This window comes from Larus michahellis, chromosome 7, assembly GCF_964199755.1.
Source record: "Larus michahellis chromosome 7, bLarMic1.1, whole genome shotgun sequence".
Lineage (NCBI taxonomy): Eukaryota > Metazoa > Chordata > Aves > Charadriiformes > Laridae > Larus > Larus michahellis.
The window spans coordinates 8,767,661-8,779,025 of NC_133902.1; the positions used below are offsets into that span (position 1 = coordinate 8,767,661).

General features: G+C 40.4%; 1 protein-coding gene across 1 annotated transcript; it reads left to right on the forward strand.

Moving 5' to 3' along the window:
• Positions 1 to 1,728: 1,728 nt before the first annotated feature.
• WSB1 (WD repeat and SOCS box containing 1) lies at positions 1,729 to 11,022 on the forward strand. The gene is made up of 9 exons (XM_074594754.1): positions 1,729 to 2,001; positions 2,710 to 2,878; positions 3,861 to 4,129; positions 4,980 to 5,111; positions 5,506 to 5,606; positions 7,769 to 7,941; positions 8,332 to 8,445; positions 9,246 to 9,353; positions 9,891 to 11,022. The coding sequence occupies exons 1-9, from the start codon at positions 1,962 to 1,964 to the stop codon at positions 10,048 to 10,050; spliced, it is 1,266 nt and encodes a 421-aa protein (XP_074450855.1). The 5' UTR covers positions 1,729 to 1,961; the 3' UTR covers positions 10,051 to 11,022.
• Positions 11,023 to 11,365: the final 343 nt, after the last annotated feature.

Sequence of the window (11,365 nt, forward strand, 5' to 3'; positions counted from 1 at the left end):
GATGGCCTGGCTCAAACATTCACAACTCATGAGTAACTCCAAACCAGCGTTTCACAATATTCGCTGGCTACAAATCTGCCTTGTTATAAGAAGTTGTTGAGGGATTAAGTGAAGATAGCTGCTTAGGGCTTTTGCATCTGCAGGCAGCAGAGGATTGATAGAGCAGGAACAGGATTTTGCTGCTAAAAAGTACTGTGTCGAATTAGTGCTATGATGTGCTAAGAGAGTTTATACAAACCAGCAGTAATCCACGCTAGTGTTTGGAACATCAAAAATATTCAAAACTTCTTCCTGCTCCTTTCTTTGACATTGTCTCACCACATGATTTTAAAAACGCTTTGCTGGCCTTGCTTATGTAAGGGTAATTTCTGGATGTTGCTACAGCTGAGTAGCGAATCCATACAGCCATCGCAGTGCAGCTACCAGCTAGGCCACTGCTTTGGAATGAAATCATAGTTACTATCTGCAGTTAATTATCCTGCTACGTGCTCTTCTGAAGTCCAAAGAGAGAGCAAGGAAGAGTCACCTAGTCTAGAAGAGGGGCAGAACTTCAACGGGCAAATGGAGAAAGAAAAACGGAAAGGAAGGAAGGAGACAGGGGAATACACAGATGTTAATGCAAAATCAGGCAGAGAATGAGGTGGCCTCAGGGTCTCTTTCTCCAAGTTGTTTATGGACAACTCCATTAACTTTAACAGTAAATTCAAAATTTTATCATAAACCAGATCTTGCTGGATTTAGATACTGAACTGTACACATTTAGAAAGAAACATCAAAAAGCAGGAAACTCACAAGGGTTTTCCAGACCCTGATTAGGGAACATGAAATCAAGTGCAATGTCACCGTCCTACACGCAGCCGTATCCTGCAACATAGCCATATAAGCTTTTGCATGTTTTTTGGTTTACGTGTTGCCTTGTAGTTCCATGGTCAAACAGACACCAAGGATGTCACAACCTGTCCTAAAAGACACCACAGACAATATCTAGCTCACCGTGGCAGGAATGGTAGCTGCTGCTGGTTGGGCATTTAAGCAACAGAAGAAGATTTCTTATCCCATTTGAGGACTCTGCAGTTTATCAACACCACCTCACCAGTACATCCCCACAACAGCAGCTATAAAAAGTCTTTTAATTCCAATATTGAGGGAGTCACTATGGTTCTCCTCTGTACTCTGAACCCCCATGCTTTGAGGGAGCCAGGTTACTACAGATTTCGTCCCTTAATATAGTTAAAACGCAACTCATCTTTTGGCATAGACGGGACTGGAAGATGCTGCCGAAACAGGCTGTAACTGCAGACCCTGCCGGGCCGACACCACAGCCCAAGGCTGGCTACCACGCTACCGTGTACCCTCTTCCCCCAGAAACAAAAGGGCCGGGGTGTATTTTAACATGTCCCGGAGGCTGTTTTATAGCAAAGGCTGGGTTCGCACCAGACCGTCTCTAGGAACACAAGGCTGCGTTTGGATGGGGCCGAGCTCCACAGGAAGGGGAGAGCCGCAGCGGTGTGGGGAGCCGGGAGGTGCCCGGCCAGCGCTGGGGGAAGGACGAGGGACCGGGGGCCCCGAGGGACCGGTGGGACCGGAGCCCTGGGGGCACCGAGCGATCGGGGGTACCGGGGCAGTGAGGCCCCGGGAGCACCGAGGGGCCGGGGGCCCCGATCCAGCCCGCCGCGGTGAGTGAAGGGGCAAAACGGGACGCGACCAGCGGAGCGGCCGAGGGGCAGAGACCGAGCCAAGGGTGAGGGCGCGGCAGGGCAGGCCAGGAGGATGGACCGTGTGAGACGATGGGCCCCGCCGGCCGGCGGGCGGAGCGAGGGAGGAAGGCGCGTCCCCCGCCCGCCCCGCGCTACACCCCGCGCCACCGCCGCCATTTTGTCCCAGTCCCTGCCTCTCCGGCCAGCGGCGGTCCCTCTCGCTCCGTTGCAGGTCCCGAGCCGGTCCGAAGGGCGGTCCCGTAGATGGCCAGCTTTCCCCTGAGTGTCAACGAGAAGCTCATCGGTGAGCGGCGGGCGCGGCCGGGAGGGGGAGCGGGACTGGGGCGGCCGGGCCTGCGGCGGCCGGGACGGGCGGGCGGCCGCCGTTGGCGCCGTCCCTCAGCGGGGCCGGTTCGGCGCTCGGCCCGCCGCGGGTCTGTGAGCTCGGCACCGGGGCCGCAGGGCGGGCGGAAGGGAAGCGGGGAAACACGGGCTGCCCCCATCGCACAGAGCCCGCCTGGGGCCTCTGGGGCCTGCTGAATTTATTGTTTTTAAGGAGGGCGGGATATTAAAGCGTGCAAGTGCACTCACATTTCTCTTTATAGGTAAAAGAAAAATAAATTACTGGGCATCTTATTTGCGAAACTCTGCAGTATTAGGTCAAGGTGGAGCATAGTTGTACTTATATCTCTAGAGCTATAGTTAGAATAATTGAATAGCTGGTTTCAGTAAATTTTAAATTTATTTGAGTTCTGCTTCTGGTGTCAAGGTGTGATGTTACTTACTGACAACCAGGACATTTAACACTAAGCTGTTTCTCTTCAGTGACTCAGTCCCTTGTGCTGGGGCTTAGTCTGTTCGTTGGTTGTACAGTGACAATAATTCTCCTTCCCCGATTACTTTGAATGTCATGAAATAAAACCAAAATAACTAACATATTGCCCGGTTCCCTTGTAACCTTTTAAAATATGCTATTTTTTTTAATGGAATTTCCTCTCCGTTTTCTTTTTAGCACGATCGCGCACTGTAGGAGAACTCTTAGCCCCAACTTCTCCCTTTGACAAGAAGTGTGGGCGTGAAAACTGGACTGTTGCCTTCGCTCCCGATGGGTCTTACTTTGCTTGGTCACAAGGACATCGCATAGTGAAGCTGGTCCCCTGGTCTCAGTGCCTTAATAACTTGTAAGACAAAACCGTATGGCTTTTAATTCTCCTCAGAAACTTAAGAATTCCAAAACAGGAGATGACTTTGAATAGATTAAAACGCATGCATTGGCTTTCTTAGGCTTTGATGTCTTTGGGAAAAACTGAATTCTTTAAATTAACAGCTATTGTTTTATATCTTCCTCTGTGGCCAGCGAGAGAAACAATTGTATTGCAACCTCACAAAGGCTGTGGAGGAGTGATTTGTTAATTGATTCAGTTGCTCTAAAATAAGAGGAAGTTAGAATGAAAAGGAAATAGACCCAGGCAGAAGGAACCTTTAAACTTCCTGTCAGAGAGCTATTTGGTTTTACCTTTTATGAATTTACTTAAAGGCGAACCTCTTTCCTTATCATTCTTACTAGGATGGAAGTTAAGTTGCAGAAGACACACTTTATTTTCGCTTGCAGGTTGCATTTTAATGAAGTTAGTAACCAGCAGTTGCATTTTTGTAGCTGGTCGCTTTTCCTCTCCCAGTAAATCCCGCCTCCTTCCCCCCCCCTCCCCCCCCCCTTTTCTGGTGGCGAGTTAATTGGTTTTCATATGCTGGCCTCAGAGTATCTCTTCCCAGTATTTAACACATGTAAGTAAGTGAATTGCAGGGAATTTCTTGCTCGTTTAGCAGAAAGTCTTAGAAATGTTTGTAACTCGTTTTTCTGTAAATGCTTTAAAAATATTTTTTTACTGTGGGTTAAGTTAATATATTGCTCTCTACAGAAGTAAAAATATGTACAAAAGTATTAGTATGATATTGTGTGAGAAGGTTTCCAGGTGTTAATAACTCTTGACAGTTAAAAGAAACAGCTGCTTCTATAATTTGAAAATAAAAATGCATTATTATGGGCCTCCGAAACGTATGTTGTGGCAACTCACAGATTTTATTACATCTTAAAGACCTTTTTGTTCTATTTACTTTTCAAGATACCTTATGCTATTTTTTGTATTTTTGTTTCTTTTGCAGCTTGTTGCATGGCACAAAGAATGTTGCAAACTCTATCAGTCCAAGACTTCCAAGGCAGAATAGTGACAGTGGTCAGAAAAATAAGCCTTGTGAACATATCATAGACTGCGGCGATATCGTCTGGAGCCTTGCTTTTGGGTCGTCAGTGCCTGAGAAGCAGAGCCGCTGTGTCAATATAGAATGGCACCGTTTCAAATTTGGGCAAGACCAGCTTCTACTTGCAACAGGCTTAAACAATGGGCGCATCAAGATCTGGGATGTATATACAGGTAGAGTATGTGAGAGGAAGTTGGCGCTTCATTGTCACTTTATGCAGCAGTTAACATCATTAATACACAGAATGAATTGCTTACAGAATTTTAAATGGGAACTGAACCTTGAATACAAACTAAGTAATCTAAAAAAAGCATGAACTCCTGCCACTAGAAATGTTCAAATTCTGCTAGAGGAAGGAACAGAGTCAGGTCATGCTTTGAGATGCAAGTGATGGAAGATGAAGCCTTGTTGCTGCAAAATTGTTAAGTATGTGATTGACTTCGTGTATGTTGCTTTTTACTCTAAAATCTTCCGCTTGGTTGTAGTTTTGAAATACTTCCAAACAAAGGAAACTTTCAAAACATGAAGTTGCTCTCTGTTCTTGAGTATCGGGAAGGATTATGTTGAGGAGGACCTTTTATTTATTTTTTTTTTTAAAGTAAATAATAGTTCAGAAGATAAGATCTGAAATTAAAAAGTCTCAACTTAGCTGGTAGCACAGTTGCTAGATTGGGAGAGAACTTCTCAGCTTTAAAAAAATGAAACTAACGACTACTAAGCAATTTCCCGTTATCTTGTAAAATTAAGCTTAGAACAGAGATGTCTATCAAAAGACAAGTCTTGCCTTACTTTTGAGGTATATGGTTTTAGTGTATAGATTTACTAGCTTTTCAGGAAATAATTGCTTCTTGGTACACGAGTGTCTAAAAGGATACCCATCCTTCTTACTGTAGGGAGCATTTCTACAAAGAAAATTCTGCTTTCTGTGCTGTAATTTTGTATTCTGTACTTTTATCCATAAAGCATTTGATGAGAATAAAAGTACAGTCCTTCATTTTAAGTTGTGGTGTTTTCACATAACAGGAAAACTCCTCCTTAACCTGATGGACCATACTGAAGTTGTTAGAGATTTAACCTTTGCCCCAGATGGCAGCCTGATTTTAGTGTCTGCGTCCAGAGACAAAACACTGAGAGTGTGGGACCTGAAAGATGATGGTATGCATTTTAAGTTTACCTGCTGTAATACATAGGAAAATATGCATGTACTCTCTTCTTTTATTGCTGTAAACTCAGTTAGGTCAGCATTTCTTAGAAAAAAAAATAAATTGTTCTATTAGTCACTCACTGTGCATGCTTTCTTGAAATTCTTTATCTGCAAGTACCCTAAAGGCATAAGCTGGTATTGGGTTAAGTTAAAAGAGTGTCTGAAGTGACCTTTTTGAGTAGGGACATAGGATTTAGAGCCTGCACGATAACCTGTGTAGAATGACTCTGCAAGGTGTTATTTGGAAAAATAGTATAAAAATTTATAAAGGAAGAACTAATTTGGAAAAGCTTTACAACTTGAATTTCTAATACTTAATTCTTATGGGAATGTCTTTCTTTTTAGGAAATATGATGAAAGTGTTGAGAGGACATCAGAACTGGGTATATGGTTGTGCATTCTCTCCAGACTCTTCTATTCTCTGTTCAGTTGGAGCTAGTAAAGCAGTATGTGTCAGAGTTCCTTGTTCATTAAATCTTCTGAATTGTGTGCATAATCATTTTAAATCTAAGTAACATTAAGCTTGTGCTCGGTGTCATGAACTTCTAATGTTTTATGATGATGTAAAAGTGCATGAAATTAAACTAGCAAATGGTGCATTGAGACACTGATTTATGAATTAAACTTGCACTGCTTTTAGTTGAAGAAACTGTAAGCACTCTTTGAGAAACAGTTGTACACATCTGCACATGTTCATAGTATAAAACCAAAGAAGACTAAAGCTTCCAGTGTTAAATGTTAGATTAATGCATAAAACTATTTTGTTACTGATTTTATCCTTTCTATTTCCTGCTCAATGAAAAGCACTTTTCAAAGTCTGAGCCAGTCATGGTTTCTTCCGCTGAACAAAAATGTTTCTACATGTTTTCCAATACAAATGGCACTCGTATCTAAAAGCTCTAGAATGAAGAACAGCGTACTGGTTTTGTTTTCATCTGTATTCTAATGCCCTGCTAGAGAACTGAAAGCAGTGCAGGTAAAGCACATATGCCATAAGCTGCTTTTCTTGGCACTGAAGAATTAGGTTAAAACAGAAAGGGGAAATCAGTCTAGTTACTTTGTAGGTAGTTTAATGAAGCCTAGCAATAAGTAAAATGCACAATTCAGTTATTGCATACCACTTTATATGGATAACTGTTCAAATGCATTTTATATTTTAAATCAGTGCAGAATTGATAGAGAATAGTTGAGGTCTGGGTTTTGTTTCTTCTTTAACTAGAGCAGATGTGGATGTATACATTGATATCTTTAGGCTGTGTGTTTTCCATAAGCTTCTTGCTTTCCCTGTCACAGGTGGTGGCAGCAATATTGGTGTGATTGAGGTTAAGCTGGCACCACTCACACAGGAGCACAATGGTGTTAGCTGGGCAGAAAGAGTGGCATCTCTGGCTACCAGGCTGGGGGCGAACTTTACCATAGGACGAAGTAACCTTGCATTCGACTGCAAGGTGTACTGTACGTACGCAGGTGCTGGTTGATGTCCACTTTCTGCTTTCTTTCTTTCTTTTTTTTTTTTTTAATAATTTTCACAGCAGTGAAACACACTGACTCCTAAAACTTAGTTTCCGATTTTATGGAATGTTGGGGTCTCCTTAGAGAAATTGGTCCACACTTTCATAACTGATTGTACAAGGTTCAGTTTTAGGAAGTATGTGAGGCACTAAGGCTATGTTTGCTTTGGTCAAACATATAAATTTATCCAAGATGTCAGTATTTAATCTGTGCAGTAAAACCAAGTCAGGGAAAAAAATCAAGGACCCTAATGAGGTCTTTTAGGGACATAACACCTTACACTAGAGTTACATTTTCTGTAAAATTATGCTGCAGTACATAGATCGTTCCTATTAAGTAATTCTGCACAGTCTTTATTTTGATTATATATAATGTACAACTGCATGTAAATCCCAGAATACTATCACCTGTTATCCATTTTTATAATGCAATATGCAATTAGCCTGGTAAATTTTAATATTAATGTCTTTCTTACTGTTGACTTGATTTAAAATGCATAAATTCTTTCTAATAATGTGGTTAGACTTCCCTGTTGTTTTGCCAGAGACGTAACTTTTGGCTGTGAAAATTCTTTTTGCTTGCAGTATCTGTTTCTCTTCCTAGGCTGACGTTGGTGATCCAAGCCAATTGTAAACAAGTGATCTTAAACTCAAAGGGATGCCACTGGAGTAACAATATGTTAACCTTACATTTTCTGTCTGTATATTTCTTAAAATTTTGGTAGTTACTGAAAAGAGGGGACTGTAGAGTTTAACCCTATTTATTTCTGCATATTTTAATAAAATAGTTTTGTAATACCTGAATTTCAGTAAGCTACATGGTTAAATTGTGTTGCCTTTATCTTATATTTTGGCTTATTTTGTTAATAACATTTAACAAACTTGAGTTAGAACTTGCATGTCTGCTTTAATTATTTTTAAAAAAACTTGATTTTAATCTGAGTATGACACTGAGCATATTTTTAATTGTAGTAATTCATAATGCCTGATTTTAATATAATCCTAAATAAGACTAGCAGCTATACTTTAAAAAAAAAAAAATAAATGCTTCATTGCATCTCTGAGCAGAGCTATAACATTAGCTTATTTAATTGCAGGTTTTTCTGTGGGATATGGATAAATACTCCATGATACGGAAACTTGAAGGACATCACAATGATGTTGTAGCTTGTGAGTTTTCTCCTGATGGAGCTTTACTGGCTACTGCATCTTATGATACTCGAGTCTATGTCTGGGATCCACATCTTGGAGTTATTCTTATGGAATTTGGGTAAGTAAAATAGTCAAATCTGGAAACTTTCTCCTAGAGTGAAGATGACTACTGACGATAAATGGGTTTATATATTTAACTGAATTAGACTTGGGAAAAATCTTAGCAGTGGCTGATGTAAATCCTAAAGTGGCAAAGCAGTGGAGATTGTTCTTCTGTCTGAGAAAGAATTTAAAGCACTGATATGTTAACATGTACTAATTTAAGCATCTTCAACAAAGCTGAAGTGTTCGGTGCTACAAAAGATACAGTAGTTCAATTGCCACTCCTGATTTCATGGTTAAATGTTCAGTCCGTTTTTTCTTCCTCAGCTTTGCTGGTCCTGGCTGAAGGAAATTCTTCATAGTTGTTAAACTTCATGCTGTTCACTGAGTGTCTCTCTGCCTCCAGGCATCTGTTTCCCCCTCCTACTCCAATATTTGCTGGAGGTGCAAATGACCGATGGGTCAGATCAGTATCTTTTAGTCACGATGGACTACATATTGCAAGCCTTGCTGATGATAAGTAAGTATGAGGAAAGGTTTGTTAGACTCTAATTCTTCCCATATGACATGAACTTTTAAATACTAAGTCAGCTTTTTTTCTTTTTTTTGAAGGGGAGAAATGACTTTTACTGGTCTTGATAAAAGTAGATGAGTTTTCTGGTATATGTTAATGCTCATTCTGAATGTAGAAATAGTTGTGTACAGGGTAGATGATCTGAATAACTTAAGTGTGTAAGAGCTGAAAACAGAAAAAGAGGGGTTTTAAACAGTGAAAAATGTAAATGGAGTTAATAACGCAGATAAGATTTTGTATAGTAGTAGATTCCAAAGTAAAAATAAAAGTATTCTGTGCTCTCATATTCAACTTCTGTTAACACTGCAAATAGTATTTTGAAAAAAATGTATTTTAAGAATATGAAGAATGTTTTCTCAAGATGACAGCAAGGTATTAAACTATCTACAGGAAAGGTTTAGTTTTTTTTAATTAAGACAAGCATTGTTGGGATTTCCTAGCATATATGACACTTAAGAGATTGTCTAAGTCTGTAGTTCAGGTTATTGCTTTCTGCTGGTGAAGGCAATCTTTTCTTTTAGTCGGTGGAGTTAGAATGGTTGAAGAAGCACAGTTCAAGGTATAGATAAGGAATGAAGAAGCAGCATTTCAGGCCACATCTGAAACACCTTCTATGCATACTAAAATGTTTATAAAAATTCCCCGAGCTCTGCTTCAGACTAGTTTCTTGTGCAGCTTCAGAGAAAATATCAGGCAGAATTAAATATCTACTCTGATAACTTACTACTTTGTTCTTCCCTTTTCAGAATGGTAAGATTCTGGAGAATTGATGAAGAATACCCTGTACAAGTTGCACCTCTGAACAATGGGCTCTGCTGTACTTTTTCTACTGATGGCAGTGTTCTAGCTGCAGGGCAAGTATACACTTTAAGTTTTTTACTCTTAAAAATATTAAGGTAACACAAAAGGTTGAAAACAGTGGCTAAGTGTTGTAAAAATCTTCAACGGTGACTTGCAACTTGATGCTTTTGGCTTGGTTTTGGTACTATTTGTTTAAACATGCCTGGAATAGCAGTAAAATCAAGAGGCTGATAAACTCATTTCTTACCTTTGAAAATAAATAAAAGACAGACCCACAAACATGTGGATTGGAAAAAGACCATTAGATAATCAAGGGCAGTTACTGTGTTTCAGGTGGTACGCTCAGTAGCTGTTGGAAGATCTGCTCAGGCCTGTCACACAGACAATCAGCAAGTTGCTAATTGTGCTGCTATAGCTTAAAAGAATAACTGTCATCTAGTGTGAATGAGTCCAGAACAGCTACTAAGCAACAGGAAGCTCAGAGCAAATTCCCCAACTACCAGTGCGTATTTGGGAATTTGTACTAACTTGAAATCATTCAGGTGGGATAATTCTGTTGGGGTTTTTTTGTCTTTTTTTTTTTTTTGCAGGACGCAGGATGGCAGTGTGTACTTCTGGGCAACTCCACGACAAGTTTCCAGTCTCCAGCACCTATGTCGCATGGCAATTCGACGAGTGATGCCCACTAGCCAAGTCAAGAGCTTGCCTGTCCCATCAAAAGTGGTGGAGTTCCTTTGTTACCAGATTTGAATTTAAAAAATAAAAGTCAAACTGGCAGGTGGCCCAGCTGCTGAAACTGGCTAAACACTTTAAAGAATCCTCAAACTTTACAGCCTTTAAGCTTAAAACTCTACAGGTTTTCAAGAGCTATTTAAACTGATAACCTAAATACTATTTTGTCAGTATGCCTGACACGTAAATTTTTAGTATTTATAGAAAACACAGTAGAAGTATTCCTGGTGTTCTCAATTTTCTAAAATGTAACTGTGAAAACATGTACATATATAGACATAAGCTGCTATATGATATCAATGTACCTTTAAAAACTGCTTTGATGATTTTTTAATGTGTATCATGTATATATTGCTTTGGTAGAGCCATCAGATGCATCTGTGCTGTAAGGTGGAAGGATAGCTATTGTCCTGGGACACTGAGTTAGAAAAAATATTGACTTAAGGAAGCTTAACTACTCTGTATGTATGTCTGTTGGTTGGGGTTCAGGAAACTGATCCCCAGATAAGAACTCATGCTAGTTTATTTCAGGAAGAGGTACAGCTTGGCTTTTTAGAGCAATGTATGGCGAAGGGACGTAGGTGAAGGTAAGGGCTGGAGTCTGTCTAATGTAAACCCAGGAAACTGTGCCTGTGTTTCAGCTAAAGGCGGCCTTCAGTTCCAGAGCAGCAAACCAGGTTAAATTTCAGTATTGGGCAGTGTTAAAGAAATAGTTCGTTACATTTCTAAAGATCTAACTACTGTATTATTGCCTGATACTTTGTCTGTAATGAGAGAAGTTTACAGACTCAGTTTATTATTCTTTAACCCTATAATATCTCTTCGGGGGTGATTATTGGTTAATGGCCAAAGATAAGCAAAATACTTGGTTTTGCCTTGTTATTTATCTGTACCTGCAGATATAAAGAATGTATGCATTGCATAAAATGCCTGATTATATATATTTTTGTTGAATTTTTTTTATTAAAAACTTGTATAAAAGTTTCCTGACATCGCATCTGGTGACTGATTTATCAACACTATGCGCATGCAATGGTTCTGGTGGGAAAATGCTACTGCAGGCCTCTGCATAGTTTTCCTTTCCAGGACTCCTGTACACTAATGTTGGTGAAGCTTACTGTGGGGAGCTACAGCAAGATCTTCAAACCTTCTATATGGGCAAAGGTGAGAATCATACACGATGTAAGCGTTCCCCTGCCCCTGCAGGGTGCAGAATGTAGGAAATGGAGTTCTGAATGCAACACATCCATGGTGGCCACAGCCTGTGAAACTGCATACACTGAACCCAGAGCCTGTCACTGCTTGGCTCTGTCAGAGAACTGTTTGGTAAACC

What these genes read in the sequence shown, in the direction of transcription:
- WSB1 (XM_074594754.1), top strand. Translation starts at nt 1,962, where the DNA reads ATGGCCAGCTTTCCCCTGAGTGTCAACGAGAAGCTCATCG. An exon ending in CAGTTGGAGCTAGTAAAGCA is followed by an intron (nt 5,607 to 7,768) that starts GTATGTGTCAGA and finishes ATTTAATTGCAG; the next exon opens with GTTTTTCTGTGGGATATGGA. An exon ending in GCAAGCCTTGCTGATGATAA is followed by an intron (nt 8,446 to 9,245) that starts GTAAGTATGAGG and finishes TTCCCTTTTCAG; the next exon opens with AATGGTAAGATTCTGGAGAA.